Here is a 19,751-nt window from a genome sequence, read left to right on the forward strand (position 1 = left end):
AACTTGCGCATTATAGGTATTCCGCCGAATACGAGAGTAGTGTTTACTGAAGCTTCGGTTCAGAGTGTTTTCGTTCCAGAATAAAACTCAGAACAGCGTCTTCAAATTCGTTGTTTTGAGTGCCCTTTTGGAAACTTCCCTTCCCAGTGGACGATTTATCCTGCTTGGTACAGTGGCTCAACAATAGGAATATTGCGAATTTGCGTCTCGAATTCCTACCACAAATAAGTCTTTAAGACATTGTAGGTGAAACTGACAATGCAGGCACTTGCAAGGAGTAAATTCACTGAAAAAAGTCTCTGCGAAAAATTGCTTTATGTGACTAAAGACAATTGCAAGTCGCGGCGACTCATTTTTAGTGTACAAAAAAATACTGGTCTGAATTCGATCGCCGCTGGGTTGACAAAAATCAGTGCAAAGATGTTAAGGCAAATCGCCGTGTACGTGAAGCTAATTGTCGCAGCGACTTCTTGCCTACTGTCCTAACCAATAAGCATCGAGAAGACAAGATATTTACCGACTGGATCTGAATAAAAGAGAGTTCTTTTAAAAATCTGGCCTGAAGCAATTAGAGAAAGAGAAGCAAACACTGTACTGAAAAGAAATCGACTTTTCGTTTAGTTCAATTATAAATATTCTGGTACAACAAAATAAACTCAACTTATAATTAGAAACAATTCCACAGTCACTTTCGCTTGGAACGAAACCATTCACACATTCACTTACAAAATGGAACTTGTTCTAAATACTCAATAAATTAGAATTCATTCGGGCAACGATCTTATCAAACAATATATCAATTTAAATAAATTGACCCTAAAATTGCTAAAATTTGTGAACTATTCTCAATTATTTCTTTGCATTAGTTTTCCCGCTCCTTAACAAGAGAGGAGATCCTCTCTTGGCCCTAATATCTTCTACTACCCTCCTTTGCGGGAGGTTAACTAAAAGGTCTCTATTTTTATTAACTAGAGAAACCACAACGACCAAATGGTGAGAATCATCAGATCTTTCAACACCGAAGACGACGCCGATCCTCTATCATTGTCGATAAGACATCAACAGAAGGAAATTAAGAAAAAAACTCCTTATCTAAGTCTTATAGTTTTAAGTAACCCTATTTTAAGAGAATAAAGGCTGATAGTGTTTTTCTCGTTGCCATGTTCCCAACAATAACGTAGCTCCATTTTCTGCCTTTAAAAGCATACACAACCCACAATTCCTCTATTCGCTCCGACGAAGGGCTAACGCTCGAAACGTCAGCTTTTGTAATCGTTACGGTGGCCAAATTACCATTTCAACTTTGTTGATATATCCAAACTATTTTAAGAGAGTAACGTTAAAATCACTGACAAACCCACGGCCCTCCTTTTTTGCAAGTTATCAATCTGAAGGTAGTTCTTAATCTCTTCAATTACTATGTTTTAGGTTCATTTAGTGCGATAATCATTTCTTCCACGTCTGTCCATTTGTAATCTGTCTTTTCAACATTTCATGCAATTCCTCCTTGGCGCTTTCTGTTGTTTATTGTCAATTCTCGATTAGCCGATCAGTCACGCAATCTGACCCGTGTTCCTCCTTCTTCTCTCTTTGCTTAACTGTCTCGTTTTCGCCGTCGCTTACTTTCGTATCTTCTTCTTCTTCGACAATTTCGCCTTTGATGCCTTCGAACTCAATCTGCATGTCTAGGAAATTCAACATATGATCAGGTGGAGTATGTCCTTAAAATAACTCGACTAAAACACATTTAAAAGTCCGAAAGGGACCTTATAAGGGCTGCATGTAAATCTCGCATTTACGTAACTAGCTAAAAAGGTCTATTAAGGTCGGTGCCTGTCATTGCCACTGCGCAAAGGGGATGCGCATCACGCCATGGTCGTGCGTCGTGCAACAAAAATCTAAAATTTAAAAGTAACACATGACAGGTGAAAATTTCAAAGTAACTTTATTGGTTTTGTTACATGCTTTTGTACCGCACCTGTTCCAGCGATGGCCTTGGTACCCTCCGTGGGGAATTCGTAGGGCTTCACGTCCCCTCCCTGGAGAGTAAGAAGTACTAATGGTAATACGCTTTCATAGCCGAGCGCAATACACTGACCCTCCCCCACGGGATGAATTGCTGTCACCTGCAAAAAGTGAGAAAAAGGAATAATTCATATGATTAAAAATTAAGAGCGTTTTCGGGCCTTTCGACACCTCGCAAAGGGTTTTCTAAGGAATTCAGCTCAGAAATCGACTCACAACAGGCAAAGTATTTAACTGACCTCAAATTTGAGCTAAAAAAAAAAAGCAATGCAGTCCTCGCTATAAGACTTAACTTGCCCCTACATACGTAAGAAGCAAAACAGTATAGCTCCTTCTGACTTGTTCCCAGTCTTCTCATCCTTTTCCCGCGGGGTCACTCGTGACTCGAAATACCCACGACGGAGGGGATGATGGGAAGGAAGAAGAGAGAAAGACTGTAGAATCTTCGTTTCTCCCATCTGTCCCTGTGCGCATCTCTCAAGCACTTACGTCGTTGATATTTTTAAAGACTGGGGACAGCGATTTTTGCACCTAAGTGAGAGCTCGTCTTACCTTATCTGCAGTGAATGTCGCCTTCTGTGCGCCCGCTCTCATGTCCCACATGATCAGCGTCTTTTCGTCATAAGAAACCACGACGTCTCCTTTGGAAGCTATGATGTTGATTCGTAAATTACTGAAATGGTTGCTGGGAAGAATATGAATAGGGGTCCCTAGATTGCGAGAAAACAGGCAAAAACTCATTTAATATAGAAATACTTGGTAGGTTTTTAAAGATACGATATCAATTTAGGAAACACCGAACGCGTAAGTCAGGAAAGAGTCAGCTTTAGTGATGTCGCAGCTTACAACAGGGTCCAGGTTTAGCCGTGCTGGGACGCCAATGGACTAACTACGGAAATACTTTTGGATGCTCGAATTCATACCCCATGACAGGAGAGCTTACCTTCCTCGATGTCCCAACAAACTATGTTCAAGTCTTTATGTGCTGTAATCGCCCGGGTGTTGTCCAAAATTGTCACAGAGATTGTGTCTGTATCATTTGAGTACCGCAAATCGTGCAACAATTCCTCTGAAATTTTAAAACACACTGTTATGATTGACATACACATTCCTTGAAATGATCTTTGTGTTGTTATATAGTAGCGCGGTTTAGGAGAACAAGCCTAATGAGTCTTGGAGTTCAGAGAAACCAGCAGAAACCAGCATTTTTCCAAAGTACATTTTCGTACAACTGTAAACACCATTTCAAACGTCCAGCAAGGACGAACACTCTGAGTAAGTAGTTTCCTAGATCTCAGTTTACTAACAAATATGGCAGAATTATCGCGAGAAGAAAAATACCTAGTCATACTAACTTTTCCTCATATCCCACACCGCTAAAAACTTGACAGGGCTCCCTTTTTTCCCTTCCTTCGTACTGGACACGAAATAGTCGCCGTCCGGCGTAAACCCTGCGTGTGTCATTGATTGTCTCTCACACCCCTCCCTCTTGATTATAAAAATTTGCTCTCTAGTCTCCAGGTCCCACACGTGCACTTGGTCGGTCGGCTTGGCTTCATTCCATGCGACGATTGTTCCTTCTGAGTTCACCAGAAATGAACGGATATCTTGCTGAGGCTGGCCTGATTTTAACATGGCCACTTGGTCTCCCGTTTCGATGTCGTACAGCATCAAATTCTTGCGATCATGCGAGTAGGTAAGTATTTCAGTGTTATCGTTCACAACACAAATATCGTCCACACCGAGCAGATCATAGGGAGGGATTTTTCCTTTGAGGACGTTGACAACCTTCCACGTGTGTAAGTCCACAATCGCTACGTTTTCTTTAACGCGAATAGCAGCTCTTCTGTCATTGATGATCTGAAGGTAACTTGTTGTTATGCCAGTAATTTTGCGCAGTGGTAACATGGTCGCCAAATCCCATATAGTCACACAGTAATTGTCAATCCCTAATCGCCCCAGTGTTACCAAGTGTCGAGGATCGCCAGGAATAGAATAAATGTTTAATACTGTTTCGGGTTTTTGTACTTGTCGATGAACATCTTCACGAGTTAAGTCCCATACTCGAACGACATTGTCGCCGCCCGATGTTAAAATAACGTCGGAGCCGACAGCAAAAACCCTCGACACAAAATTAGGGTGTGGTAGGACATCTTTTCTTTCACCGCTTTCGAGATCGAGGAGGGCGACTTTATTTTCTTTGGGAAACATAAGCATGCCCTCGTCGGGATCCAGGGACAAGTTTCGAATCCAATCGTCTACTTTGCATTTGTATGTCCGCAAATGCTCACCACTGTCGACCGAGTACAAATCTATCTTCATTTTCTTGGCAACAAGAACTTCGCTTTCAGATTTCATTGTTACTTGGGTAAGATGAAGGAATTCTTCTTCGTCCTTCTCAGTAAAAACCTTGATCGCATGAAGAATTTTGTAGTCAGACGTGTCGATCACCTTCAAAGAGTTTTCATCTTCTTTTGAGTTGCATAGTACGGTGTCGTTCCAAGAGGTTAGTAAACTGTTCTGACCTGCGCCACCGACTGGATTGATGCCTGAAAATTGGTGCAAAAACTTTCCAGAAGCAGAAATAACATGTAAGCCTTTTTCTTTGAGGAAGACTACTTTGGATCCCTTTTCGCCGGCTAGTGTAAACGGAGGACAGCCCTCAAAGAACTTGATTTCCACTCTATTATTCAAATTCATATCAGAAAGAAACAAATCTACATTATTACCAGAGACCTGTGAAAATCACAAGGTACTGAATCTTCGATCGAAAAAGAGTGTCAATAAGTTGCGACTTGTTGCAGTGGGTAAGGCGTTGATTAATGTCATTAGAACAAAAGATCATATCACAAAGAGCCAAGACCATTCAGAGTAAAAACTCGAACAGTGAAAGAAGCGGGGATAAACGAAAGTGATCTGGTAACGGAGGTCAAGGGTTTGACCTCTGAATCCGCTGATTGGTCTAAAGGGTGGTGCCAAATCATAGAGCAAATTAATGTAAAACTAATCTACTCAAGAATCACAAAAGACTTTTTAAAAACTGAGAACATCGCTGGCAAAAACATTAACATGGCAAAAACATAACTGATCCAAGTAACCATTACCTTTGAAGTATTTCACCAGTTTCAAACGAGATCAAACTAATTCCAGTTTTGGAGGACACAATGATGACGTCATCATCACACCCACACGCGATCGTACCAATTTCCTCCCCAGCCTCCGGCACAGTCAGGACCAACGAGCCGTCGCTATTGTCCCAGACTTTGACGACTCCCTCTTGTGAGCCTACACCGAAACAATGAACAATGAGCTGGGATCTTGTTTGCAGGTTTCAAAAATAACCGATTGGTATAAAAAGTAGGTTTTTACTTCACGTGTAAAAACTAACCAGGCTTGAATAGAGAAACCGAAGTTATATTTGATAAGGAAAAAACCGAACTCTCGTATTTTAATAGAAATTTAGAAAGAATCGCGTTAAATTAACAAGCATTCTCCCCTGAATTTTTGGGATGCATGGATAATATTGTAGTACCTGAGACACTTTCAAACGGGACGAAATCGTCAAAGAAGAACTACAGAAGTCCGATTAGTGTAACTAAATCGGCCGCAAAGAAAATTGCATACATATATAAAAGGAACTGATCTTTCAAACTAAGCCTGAAATTACCCAAGAAAATTTGAAAACAAAAAAAAATTGGTTAGCGAGCAAGGAAAGCAAATACCTGTAACAACGAATTTTCCGTTGCTTGTTGCTGCCAGTCCATACACCACACTGGCGGAGTTAACTACGAGTGTGTGAACCAACTGTCCACCTGGAGGGGTAAGGAAACCTCTGGACGGAATGAGCGCCGGCTCTGGAGGGTTGCGAGAATCCTTGACTAGTTTAGCTAGGACCTGATGATGATAACGTGTGAGCCATTATGAACGCGGGAAAACATGTAACCAGCGACATGCGCGGGAAACATCTAATCGATAACATGCGTGGGAAAACATCTAACCGGTGACATGCACGGGAAGACATGTAACCAATGGCATGCACGGAAAACGTATGACCTTACAATGAAGGTACTGATTTGCATAGAGTGGTAGACTTACCGGGGATAGATTGGTTGGAACTACATGAAATGGATCCTGTACTTTACACTGCAAAAACAACGAAAAAATAAAGTACAAAACAGTTAAGAAGCTTTCAGAGACCAACTCTACTAAACCGAACAAACGAAACGAAAACAAAGGGATGCATAAAAGCTTTACAATCAAAAAGACCTATTAAAGCTAAAACATAGGACAACACTACCCTGTAATGTGAATGAAAAAAGATTTTTAGGCTCTTTTTTGTAAAATGTAAATACAAAATCGTTCGATCAGTGTGTAAAACGTTGTGAATTATAGAGGTATACGTTCGGATATAAAGATACCCTTTGGTACTGCAAACGAAAGACGAAATAAACATTTCGACTGCAAACAGGACCCTTAATAGCTTACCTCATAAAGCCTGCCTACAAACTGCGCTGCCAGTTGGTTGGGGTCGCTCAAAATAGCGTCTTGTGCGAGTTGGAGAGTTTCTGCAACAGCGGCAATGTCTGAATCATTGACGGCGTTCATAGCGGAACGGAAATTATCCAGCACTGATCTGTAGATTTGAACAACATATAATAATTAAAGTATTACTTGTAAAAAAAAAAAGACGGCAGTTGTGATTGTGAGATTCGAATTTATTCTATCGAACAAACTAAGCTTGCAAACGTGAACAGCAAGAGTAAACACACGTGACCTAGATTTTCCCGCCATTTTTACGTTTGCCGGTTACGCTTTGCCGTTTCTATGTGAAAGTAACCTGTTTCGCGTTCGCCGTACATGTGAGATTTTCTTCACTTTTCTCTCACATAGTAGAAGTTAATTGCCGGAAAAAGGGCACCAAAACTATTCCTTGAAAGGCATACGAGGGCGCCTTTAAATCCACCATGACGTGGAGCTTACGGGAAGCTAAAGCAGCAAGATTCGCGCTATTTCACGTGAAACGTGAAAGAGCAAGCTGTCGTTTGCCGTTTCACGTAAACGCGGTGCTAAATATTTCTATATATTTAGACGTTCATTATTATTACGTGCGTTTCTTCGCCAGCGGGAAAGTATGGGGTCTTGACTGAGGAACGTGAACCGTGAATTAGTCGTCAAGGGATCTAGGACCAATAATTTTGAGCGCCAGACCTCTGGCAAGTTACTCTTCCAATCGTCCCAAACTTTCCCGCCGGCGGAGACACGCGCTAAGTGCAGCGCTGATAATGAGTGTATGCCCGCTGGCTAGAGCAAAATTAAAGACTTCTTCACATCTACATTCTTACCTCAATGTACGCACCTCTATCTTGGTACTTAGCCACTCAAAGTTACAGAGAACTTCACTTTTTAACTCGCCCCATCTCTGGCTGCGAATCAGTTGGATGGGAAGTTCGTGAAGTTTTCTTAAATTGTATCGACCTTTGGACAATAACAGGGGCTGTCCTGAAATACTCGCCAAACGCACTTGCTTGCCGTTAATTACGGTCATTTCTTTGGTATCTTCCTCTGTAAACAAAAAGAATGTTTCTTGACGAGAAACCGTGGAGTTACCACACAAAAGGTGCTGTTTTAACGGTACCTGATGTAATTCCCTTTGGTTTCCGTTTACTATAAGATTTGCAGTGGGCGATAGTGGTTAGAGCAATAAACTCTGGAATCGGTTAATGGGCGTAAAAGTGGAAACTTCAAAAGCTTGATTTGTATGCTAGAATCTAGAGGCAAGAGGACCCTCCATTTTCACCGAAAAATGTTTGCTCCTGAAATGCATTACCCTTAGCATGATTACTTACCAACAAAATTTCTTCCCAAGAAGTAATCAGCAATATGGGTGTGTAAACGCTTCTTCTCCACTGCATCTGACAAGTATCTGTCTTCCGCAGCCTGAACAAACTGACGGTGATACCAGCACGTAACCTGAGTTCCATCCGCCCCCCTGTCCACTAAGTAAGAGGAGAGATCCGCCCTTATTCTGACCCACAGCAAGGGGGGGAGACGCCTGATAGGTGGGGTCCAGTACTGGAAAACGTCATGAAGAAGATCTTCATCACAAGACAGGATATCCTCAAGTTCATTTGTAGCGAGACCAAGAGAAGCTGAATATAGAGGGAGAAAATGAAAATGCGCTCAAAACAAAACCAATATCTCACGACTTTCCACCAAAGAACACAACATAAGGAGCCAGTAGTGTTTGAATGTTTGTCCACTCATTTGGTCTATAAAGATTTGTCAAGCTTTATGCCGGTTGCCTATAGTATGGTTTTCCATACTATGGGCACCTGTCACCGATGCCTCCCTGCGGTCAGCAGTTTGCCGCCAAAACTTCTTCTTCCCGTCCTTACTTCCTGCAATGATTTCACCCCTTTGCCGGAGAATTTTCAAGCGAATCTACGAAATAACATTCAAGTTACCTGCTGTAAGATATCCAAGCGCGCGTCGCACAAGAACCTCGCCATGGCTAATTTCGACTCTTTCCAAGAGCTTGTCGATAGCCTTTCGTATGGTTGTTTCTAAACAAGTTTCACTGACAGCGGAATATGATCTCCAAAGTCGAGTCTCGTCATACGAGATCTTTAGAAACAAAGGAAGGGGACACATTTTGAAGGCGTCTTTGAGAACCTGCAGCTGATGGTCCTGGAGGGTCCTGTTCTCCGACTTCAGCCAGTTGGTCAATATGTCACTCACGTCGTCTGAAGACAGTTCAGGGACCGAAACGAAACATTTTGGATTTTTGAAGAGTGCCTGAAATATAACATTGATTACTGAACAAGCGAGTCAGAAATTCAAGAAAATTGAACAGCTCATAATCATGCACATTTCGAAAACAACGCACAATTCACAATTGCCGATCAGAACAAAAGAAATATATTACAAACAGCCCACAAGAACTCAAAGTAAAATCGAGTAAACTGCTTTGAGCACGGGAAAAACGAGAGCGATTAAGGTGCGATTGGTTTAGTTTAGCATCTTATTCAAGGCTTCGGGGTTGACCTGAGTTTTCTCGACCCAACAAAGAGAGAAACAAAGCAAAGCGAAATAGAATTTATCTCAAATCAATTAACAATTCCTTTCGGTAAAGGTAACGAATCTGATCCAACCGACGCGTCGGCCGACACACTACCGACACACCACCGATGCTGTACAAACAGCCGCTGTCGAACCTGGCTTTTCGAACCTGGTTTTTCGAAGGTTCCAACATCCCGCTGAGTACGTGGCTTCATCTAATGTTCCTGTGGGCTATCAAGGCTTCCGGAAGTAACATCGCCAGACTGACTAGCCTTTCAAAGCCTATAGTGATCCGTGCGCTGAGCGACTTACGAACGGTATGTTCGACGGAAATTATGAACGCTGACATGAAGATCGGAGGTACAGGAAAAACAGTGGAGATCGACGAGTCGAAGTTTGGAGCCAAGCGAAAGTACCAGCGAGGCAGAGTCTTTCTATAAGGTCCGGCCAACGTGTCGGCCGACGCGTCGGTTGGATCAGATTCGTTACCTTACCCATTCCTTTCGATGCTCGATTAAAAATTGCTTAGATAAGTAACCCTCTCTCAATTCTGGTTTCTTGCTCTTTTTGATTTACTCGTACTAGCTTCCTTGAAAATGTCTATCAATAAATTCGAGATATGCTTTTAAAATAGTTTTATAATACTTCAATTTCCAGTCATGCTCACCTTGAGAACTGGAAAACATTTGTATTCTTGATCAGGGAGAGTAGATACGATAAATTTGACATGTAGAGGAAGCTTCCTGGGAAACCATGTTAATTTCCAAGCTCCGTGCAGCGGAGAAAGTTGATCCAGAGAATCCAAGATAACTACCAATGGATTATCTTTAGTCGCACTGGACAAAAAACTTGGGAACTGATCAAACACTCCCTTGGACGACTGAGTTAAAAAAAAATGATTATGATAAAAATGGAATCATTGCAATCAGCAGTGGGATCTAGTTTAAAAATTTACCAGATTCAACGTGAGAGGAACAATCAAAGCATTTTCCGGGTTCAATTTTCACAAGTTGGTGCTAAAATTTTATTTTTTGAGGTGAAGCCATTTTAGGAGACCGATCCTCAATTCGAGAGATTTAGCACAGCGTTTATGTGAAACGTGAATAGCAAGAGTGACAACGTCATCGCGTTTTCCCCTCCATTTTCATAAGTTTGTCGGTTGCGTTTTGCCGTTTCTACGTGAAAGTAGCCTGTTTCGCGTTTGTAGTGTACGTGAGATTTTCACCCCTTTATTCCCTCAGAAAAGAAGTTAATTGCCAGAAAAAGGGTACCAAAACTATTCCTTGTAAGTCATACAAGGGCGTCTTCAAATGCACCATGACGTGAGCTAATACGCGAAGCTAAAGCAGTAAAGTTCACGCTATTTTACGCGAAACGTGAAAAGGCAAACTGACGTTTGCCGTTTCAAGTGAAGCGGTGGTAAATCTCTCTAATGACGGCCTTCTCGCCGAATACATCAAGTGAGGGTGACATATCTTCGGATCCAGAGTATTTCCCCGGAGTGGTTGATACTCACACGAGGAACTTTCGTTGTGAGCTTGTAGACGTGTTTAATCTGTAGCATGACCGACTTCAGTACTCGGAGGATGGTGGAACTTTTGGGTGTTGTGCCAAGAAACCTGCGAATTGATAATTGTCGAACTTTTACCTTTTAACCCAAACTGTTTCACAAGTAAAGCATCACTGTTATAACAATAACAACGATGATGACAATAGTTATATTGTATTGTAATTATATTATATAGTTATATTAAAAAAATTGTCTTGCCAATCATTACTGAGTCGGTAATTTACTTCCAGGAAAACATTAATTAAGTCAAGATTGCCATAAATTTTTTTCTGAAGTTTTGATTATTTGGCGAAGGAAAAGTGGGGAAGCCAGAATGAGAAGTTTTTCCCAAAAAAGTAACAAATATTCACCAAAGTGGAGATAGATAGATGTTTCAGTACTCACATAAAAAGTGAGATAATGTAGCAAAAAAAGATGATTTTAACTCATTTGTTCCCGTAACGACTATAACAAATTTGGTGTTTGAGTAGCCAATCAGAGCGTGCCTTCAACCCTATCCACTATCTTAGTATAATACTAATTCAAGTTATAAGTTTTAAAGTGGAAGGTGTGCATTCCCCAGTCACAATTTCATAGGAAAAAAACAATAATGTAAAAATAATGTAAAACCAAAAAACAATAATGTATATAAATTATAGGGAGAAGTTCCATATTAATCACTTTTGGGGGTTAAGGATTTAATATGAACGCAAGAAGTGTTTTATTACCTGAGACATATACAACCTTTCTGATCCAACAATTCGCTTATAGACTTGGCTGCCATGGCAATAACAGCCGTTTTGCCACAACCAGACTTTCCATGAATCACCAGTGGGTATCTACTTGGGCCTCTAACATAATCCTCAATTTCCTGTGAGTTAATGAATTTAAAGTCACCACATGTCTATCTCTGCATTGACCTCAAAAAAGTTTTCGTGGTGGGCTTTAAGTGAGACATGAAAGTGTTAAAACCCTTTGAGGTTAATCATGTGCAGGTCATGAGACTAATGAAGACTGTGACAGTGACACAAGAAAATGATGATGCTACAGAAGCTTTAGCTAGTAAATGACTGAAACAAAGGGTCAAATTTAAGGGATATCAGATGTAATTTGCATTAGCAAGGAGTTCTTATTAACCACGTTTTATTTGGCAAGGTTCTATCCTAAGATCATTGATTCTTGACAAGTAATCCCAATGTTTTTACCTCAACTGTTGACTTTCTTCCATAAACAACTTCAAGTTTCCTCTTACAAAAGAGTGTGTGCTGCACCACTTCAGAATAGAGTAAATTGTCTGTTTCAGCCACTTTGTGCTCAGATATACCCTCTGATATCATATCCTTTATCTTGTCCTCAAAGTCTTTACAAAATTGATCAAGATATTTCTTGTGTTCATCAAGACTTGGATCAATACCTTAAGATAAAAACAACAGTTATTGATTTTATTAGTCATGTGAAATACTACATGTAAGATCCCATTGTGGAACAGAGGGGAATAAGAGGCTGCCTGGCTCTTTCCAATAAAACTGGGATTTGGGACAGCTGCCAGCTGCCCCATTTTTGATAGTGGGGAGGAGGCAGGGGGGCAAATTTGGTTCAGACAACAGATACTTTCTTTTTGCAGCAAATTACTTTTCTTAACAAGCATTAAAAAAATGAATCAACGAGGTAAGTAGCAATATAAAATTCCAGCATTAGAATGATTTTGGTGTCAGACAAGTAGTAATATAATCCAAAGGTCTACAGCTTTAATAAAAGGGGTTCAGACTCCCCTTACCTTAAAGTCCCTATTGACCCTCAGAGGTTTATATATATTTCGATTCTTTGTGTTATCACGATTAACCTCCAAAAAGATTTTTTGATTGATTAAATATTTCCCGAGATATGCCACCTCAAAGTTTGTCCTTTAGCCACGCCCTTTTGATTTGGCCGGGCTAAGTTAATACTGGTAACTAAAAGGCCGCATGACGTCACAGCAAGAATGTCTTTCGATCAATGTACCTACATTCACTTGAATGTGCCTTTAGACGAATCTGGTGTATTTGAGCAACCAGCAACCACGCAACGAGTTGGCACTTTCACATCATTTTACAGCAATAGAAGTTAACATTCGTTCATCAATTTATAGCAATAGAAGTTAACATTCGTTCATCAATTTATAGCAATAGGAGTTAACATTTGTTCTTGCTGTGACGTCACTCCGCCCAGTAATTCTCTCCCAGCCAAGTCAAAAGGGAGTGGCCAAAAGAGTAACTTTGAGGCAGCATATCTCGGGAAATATTTAATCAATTGCAAAAAATTTCTTTTTGGAGATTAATCCTGATAACCCAAAGAATCGAAATATATCTAAACCTCTGAGGGTGAATAGGGACTTTAACCACGACAGCTACCCAAATACCAAACTACAGTGTAACTATGATCATTATTGGGGCATAGAAAATTTAGTGAATATTACAGGGAGGTTTTATTCAATTTAACAATGTTCCAAAACAAGAAATAAAGAAACAAACAAACAAAAAATGTGAATTTTAATAATTCTATGTGTATTGTATTTTTCATTTAATGAAGCCTGAATATAAATCCATTCACATTATGTACATTTATCAGTTAAATAAAACATTGTGCAGAATAGATAAAAATACTATTCTTTACCATTTGGTGTCCAAGTAACATCATAGGTGAAAATATTTTCAGTATCCATAGCTTGCTTCATTTTTTCATTTTTCAAGTTGTGTAGAAGAGCCTGGGGATGGGTGCCATCAGCAAGACAAACGCCATCAGGACAATTATCAGTATATTTTAACACTTCTGGGTTATCTGCATCAGAGTCTAGTCCATTGATTGTACGGTGAAACCAGACACAAGATCGTTTTGGGTTTCCAACTTCTAAAAGTCCCCGTTTAATTTCTTCTTCAGACACTTAAAATTGATGCAACAGATATTGAAAATAAATAGTCTCAAAGACAATAAACTAACGTATATGAGAACGATCCTTCGCAGTAAAGCACTATTTGAGCAATAGTGAAAATCAGACCTGAAAAAAATTTCAGGCCTGTACGGGATTCGAACCACTGACCTCTGCGATACTAGTGCAGCGCTCTACCAATTGAGCTAACAAGCCAACTGGGAGCAGGCCATCAAGTTAATTCGATATAAACCCGTAGATGATAAATCAAACAACAACAAACATATGAAACATATGTGTGAACTGCGGTTATGAGACGTATATGAGAACGATCCTTCGCAGTAAAGCACTATTTGAGCAATAGTGAAAATCAGACCTGAAAAAAATTTCAGGCCTGTACGGGATTCGAACCACTTGTTAGCTCAATTGGTAGAGCGCTGCACTAGTATCGCAGAGGTCAGTGGTTCGAATCCCGTACAGGCCTGAAATTTTTTTCAGGTCTGATTTTCACTATTGTTCAAATAGTGCTTTACTGCGAAGGATCGTTCTCATATACGTCTCATAACCGCAGTTCACACATATGTTTCATATGTTTGTTGTTGTTTGATTTATCATCTACGGGTTTATATCGAATTAATTTGATGGCCTGCTCCCAGTTGGCTTGTTAGCTCAATTGGTAGAGCGCTGCACTAGTATCGCAGAGGTCAGTGGTTCGAATCCCGTACAGGCCTGAAATTTTTTTCAGGTCTGATTTTCACTATTGCTCAAATAGTGCTTTACTGCGAAGGATCGTTCTCATATACGTCTCATAACCGCAGTTCACACATGTTTCATATGTTTGTTGTTGTTTGATTTAACAATAAACTAAACATTTAAAAAACACTGAATGATCTAATTAATGTCCCAAGATGCTAGTAAAAATTTGCAGTCATGGCAAAAAGAGAAAGAAGTTTTTACCTGAGATTAAAATTCAGCTGCAACATTCAAAGAGCATTGAGTCAATTTACCTGATGTGACATATTTCTGCCAGATATCTTCCTCGTTTAAGACTTCCTTTGCAGCTTGTAGGAGAAATTCTCTCATCATGTTATATTCACTCTCCCATTGTTTCTGTGCTTGTTCTCTGAGGGATAGATCACAGCTATCATTGAGGAAGTTTGGTATCCAAGTTGTTACAGGCTGGAGAATGTATGATACAGGAAAACAGTTTTCATCCTCCTTGTACCACCTGCAATCAGGAAAACAAATCTGCATGTTCATATCAGAGTTGTATGTCTTTGACAAAAGATAAAGATATAAGAGCCGGCCGTCACCATATTAATATGTGCCTCGTGAGTATTTAATGGCACCTGTGCTCACAAAAGGCCTTTAAATATACAGTCATCTTAAACGCTGTAATACAAAAAAAAAACCACCATATCTTGATAGGATTGTGGAGATGCAGCTTTCTTACTTGATAAGAAGTTCATGTATTTGATTGTCAGAGGCTTTACTGAGAATTAACTCAAACTCCTTAGCAGTAATTGAAGGCATCAATGGGCGATAACCATACTTTTCTGACAGCAAAGTCTGTAAAAAGAGAAGTCTATAACCAAATATACTAGAAATAACTCAAGACATGTAAAGTAGATTCTTCAAATAATGTATTTATAAGCATTTTAAAAAATAGATGGGTTTTACATAATTACACCATTAAATAGATACAATGGCAGTAAATAGTTTTAATTGGAAATAAAATGATGCTTCAGTTACTACATGTAAGTATAATGTTGTTTTTATAAACAATAAAATTAGTTTTCAATCAATCAAAACACTCACCACAAAATTTGGTCCAACAGAGATTTCTTGACAAGCTTTGATTTCCCGTAGACATAGCTGAGTTGTCATGTGTGTATCTGTAGCATCATCTCGTACTCCCCAGCGCATGTCTACAACCTGAAGTAAAAAAAAACAACAATCCTAATATCAGTGCTTAATTTGTTAAAAGGAAGTAATGCAGCATATTTAGAATTATCCTGTTAGTGAAATGTATCCGTCACAAAATAGTCTGTAAGTGGCAGATAAGAGCTAATTGCAGATAATTGGCTGATGGTTGGTCAATGATGGTTGGTCAATGATGGTTGGTCAATGATGGTTGGTCAATGATGGTTGGTCAATGATGGTTGGTCAATGATGGTTGGTCAATGATGGTTGGTCAATGATGGTTGGTCAATGATGGTTGGTCAATGATGGTTGGTCAATGATGGTTGGTCAATGATGGTTGGTCAATGATGGTTGGTCAATGATGGTTGGTCAATGATGGTTGGTCAATGATGGTTGGTCAGTGATGGTTGGTCAGTGATGGTTGGTCAATGATGGTTGGTCAGTGATGGTTGGTCAGTGATGGTTAGTCAATGATGATTGGTCAATGTCAGTCTTGATGCCTTGACACTGATGGTTAAAAACATTTTGCAGACATCAACTGACTACTAGTCAAGTGTCTGTCACCCTTCAATCAAGTAACAACCAGCTTCAGTATCCACCAAATATTGACAGACATCAATCACCTAACATCAATTAGTGCTGACGATCACATCTACCTTTTGTGCATGTGATCCCTTCATTAATAAACCTGTTCAGTACACATTCAGGAGATCAGAGAATTCTCTTAGTTACTGCACAGATTTCTCTTTGAAAATTTTCTAACTTGAAGGCTTACGCTATTTTTCGTCAACATGTGGAGTATGACCTCCTGTTACTGTAAATTAATACATTGTACTCCTCACATGATATTTCTCATGATTTGTAAACCTTGATCTGCAGATTGGTTTCTAATAAGCAACAAAGAATGTGCTATATGATCTAAAGAACACTCAATTTTTGGATTCTACTTAATAACTTTGTGGTTGGTGAATGATCCTGTAGAATCCAGCCACTTATTACAAGATCTTTCATTAATTGCTATTCAGTTAAGATTTACCTGGAATTCGTAGCCTTTCTTCTGACAAAATTGTCTCAGTTTTGGATACACATGCTCCATGAGAGCATTACGCTCATGTTCTGTGTCTACAATTAAGTTAGAAAAAAATAAAGCTAGTTTATCCAAATAATTATTATAACACAAGAAAGAATAAATATGACCTGCAACCATCTTCAACATACCTATAACCTACACACTAGATGAAAGGATCTTACATGTTCCTCCTCCATTTTTTTCAAGTTGTCGCCCCTTTTAGCAACTAAGCAAACTTTAAGGTGGCATTCCTTACCAGTGAATGTGGAACTCAGAAAGATGCGAATGGTCCTTGAATTTAGAGGGTAGTTTTCTTCTATCAAACCTTTTAAAACTCTCTCAACCTTTTGACCTAAATCAGATCTAAAAAACAAAAACATCTATTGACTATTATAATGATTATTTTAGGAACAATTTTCATCTAATTATATATTAAGGAAACTGGTTACCTCTTTACAAATGCTAATCTCCCCTTAAAGGCTCACATATTTATGAAAGGAACTTATTAAGTTACTTTAAAGCCTGTTTAAACTGCCAAAACAACCTCTTACCAAAGGCCTGTTAACGTATCAAAAATGGCATGACATTATTATGTACAAAACTTGATTTTTGAGACCAAAAGGACTTGAAATACATGTAACTAAATTACTGAAACTGAGCTGGGTAACATAACTCGAATCACATTACTATGTGTTTCAAACTTACCCGGTTGAAAGTTGGACACTTTTACTAGCAACATTTAGTTGGTCATTATCACTGATTGTACATGTAGCTTTCTTTGGTGCAACAGTTTTTCTGGCTGGTTTCTTTGCCTCTGAAGTTTTCGTGACTTTGTTTACTGTTGATTTGCCTTTATCACCAGATTTTTCTGGCTTTACAGGTTTCGGAGCAGTATTTTTTGTTTCACCAAGTTTTGCTTTCTCTTTTCCTTGTTTTGAAGAGGCTTGCGTGGTGGTCGTAGAAGTCTGAGGAACAGACTTCTTGTTGTTCTTTAATTTCCTGTAATACAGAATGATTAATAACACATGGTTTCTTTAGCCTTTACACAATGTAACTCCCAGAAGTGATTAACATGTAACTTCAAATTCTCCCTGTAATATTCATAAATCATGCAGCAAACAGGAAACATAATGAGAATACCAAAACTTATCAGACGGGTAAATTAGTTATCTTGATCTAATACCAAATTATTGTAAATAATTTACAAGGAATTGTGTAGCAGCTTGAGGGCAGAATTAGATATAAGATATCAAGAGTTAAAGGGTTAGAGACTGCAATGAAGGACTGTTACATGTAAACCACAGCTGTAAGATAATCTTAAAGTTGCGAAGAACAATCTGTAGTGGAAACCTCTGTTTGCTACCATGATGGCCAACAATTAGCAACATGGGCGAGAGTTAGAGGGTGACTTAATGAGAATTCCTAGAAAAGGATAAATTTTTCATTTATGTTTTTTATCTTAGTTTGGCTGTTTGTTTGATTTTGATTTTGATGTTTTTCAAATACCTTGGGGCTTGCTGAAGTCATTCCCTTCAGACACAAAATCATGAGTGATGGACTCTTGACAAATTAAACTACTTTGTTTAATTATTCAGGCTAGGTTAGTAATAATTTGAATTTTTCGGTGACGGTCTAGATATCATTTCTATTCATTCCAAGTGACTCACTTTAAATCTTTGTTTCTGTGCTTTATACATTTGTCACAACTTAATTGACCTTTTTTTTAGCAACACTTCATCTTTTCTGTACCTTACTGCGTTTTAATTTTGTTTTTATATTGTTATGATTTACATCAGTCGTGCGAATTCAGCGTCTCAATTTGGCCTTGGATGAAAAAGGTTAATTTGAATTTGAGTGACGACTTTATTTCAATTACATGTTTGCCGGGTTCAATATCTAACCCCGATATTATTTTATGAAGAGGCAAAAGTTAATAAATGTGGAGTAGAAGTATTTTTTTTTTTCAGCAATACCTTCCTTCGTCCTCCATATCTTTATCATTGTCAGTCTGAGGAGTTGGTTCTTCGCTTGGCGCCACGTCTGAAACTGAAGACTTGGAAAAAGGGGCATTCTTCTTCCATCGGACAGCACCCACAGCTGTGTGCACAGTCGCCCGGGTACCCTTCGAACTCGCTCCCGACCCCATTTCTTAATTGGAAAAAAAAAGACCCAAAATGAGGATTAAGGAGTAAATAGAATGAAGAAATCGTAAGAAAGAGGAAGTTATTTTCATATAGTCATCACCTGCAGATTCAACTAATTCAGCTGTTCAAACACAAATTTCCAATTGGACCGCAGGTCAAAATCGGCCGTCCTGAAGAAAGATTCCTCTACAAGTTGAAGCAGGCAGTCGAAGACAGCCTTCATCCTTAGCACTGAAATATTTTAGGTTAAACAAAAATGTGCACCCGGAACAACAGCAGTATGTAAACATCGGTCAAGCATGACATTGGTGCTTGGTTGCGACAAGTCGTTGTGTAATACCATCGAATTATCCCAAACTCCTTGCCAAATTTTTAAATCCTTTATATCAGATTTTAACCCTCATTTGCAAGATTCTCACACTTAGTGATAATATTCTGTGAGGTTTCCTGACTGTAAAGACTTCAGAGCATATAACGCTCACCCGAGCGCCTGAATTGAGGAGAATGTTTCCGCTCTTCCGGATTTCATTCTGGCCGCACACGATTATTGAGATCTATAGACCCTCTTCAGCACGATACACTCTCCTAGCTTGGCTGATCTTGTCAGCTGCAGGTGGCTACTAGATCGGCGAGTCTTAAGGTTTCTTGTAGATACGTTGCTAAAAATATATAAACAGAATAAATGATCAAAAACTCGACTTATATAGTTTAATGCTGAGGTTTGAAGCTCATCTAAACTATAATTATAATTATGATAGTGATTGGGAAGTCACAAATTAAACAACTTAATTAGATTCGCTCTGACAAAGGGCAAACAGTCGACACATCAGCTTTATAATCTCTCGGGGAGTGGATCTCTCTACGTTGGCCAATTTGCATCATCAACCTAAATTAAATTATGGTACTACGTATCTCTTGTCCACCGCTACCCCACTTTAAAGATGTCCCACGCCCGTGCACATCCCGAAAATCAACGGGACTCGAGCGCAAATTTCCCTCAAACGTTTATTTGCATATCTGATAATGTAACTATTTCAATACAGAGTGAACTATTCTTTCCAAGAGAGAAATGTCAAT

The 19,751-nt window shown here is 39.3% G+C and overlaps 1 protein-coding gene across 3 annotated transcripts; it reads right to left on the reverse strand.

Moving 5' to 3' along the window:
• Positions 1-595: 595 nt before the first annotated feature.
• Positions 596-19,656, reverse strand: LOC111335694 (NACHT domain- and WD repeat-containing protein 1). 3 transcript variants are annotated; one of them, XM_022941683.2, is made up of 25 exons: positions 19,157-19,656; positions 18,504-18,678; positions 17,236-17,529; positions 16,787-16,893; positions 16,498-16,583; positions 15,357-15,473; positions 14,992-15,107; positions 14,546-14,766; positions 13,286-13,552; positions 11,839-12,047; positions 11,362-11,504; positions 10,601-10,703; positions 9,752-9,964; positions 8,490-8,820; positions 7,872-8,174; positions 7,368-7,587; positions 6,511-6,658; positions 6,121-6,168; positions 5,748-5,919; positions 5,130-5,310; positions 3,381-4,708; positions 2,969-3,094; positions 2,578-2,735; positions 1,979-2,126; positions 596-1,685 (listed from the first exon to the last, which is right to left on the reverse strand). In XM_022941683.2, the coding sequence occupies exons 2-25, from the start codon at positions 18,674-18,676 to the stop codon at positions 1,531-1,533; spliced, it is 5,367 nt and encodes a 1,788-aa protein (XP_022797418.2). In that variant the 5' UTR covers positions 18,677-18,678; positions 19,157-19,656; the 3' UTR covers positions 596-1,530. The 3 variants fall into 3 exon arrangements, with proteins under 3 accessions (XP_022797418.2, XP_022797419.2, XP_088597455.1); XM_022941684.2 differs by lacking the exon at positions 19,157-19,656 and adding an exon at positions 18,775-18,975; XM_088741329.1 differs by lacking the exons at positions 596-1,685; positions 1,979-2,126; positions 2,578-2,735; positions 19,157-19,656 and adding an exon at positions 18,775-18,979 and having other exon boundaries at positions 3,367-4,708.
• Between the last annotated feature and the right edge of the window lie 95 nt (positions 19,657-19,751).

The sequence above is a fragment of the Stylophora pistillata genome, chromosome 12, assembly GCF_964205215.1.
Source record: "Stylophora pistillata chromosome 12, jaStyPist1.2, whole genome shotgun sequence".
Lineage (NCBI taxonomy): Eukaryota > Metazoa > Cnidaria > Anthozoa > Scleractinia > Pocilloporidae > Stylophora > Stylophora pistillata.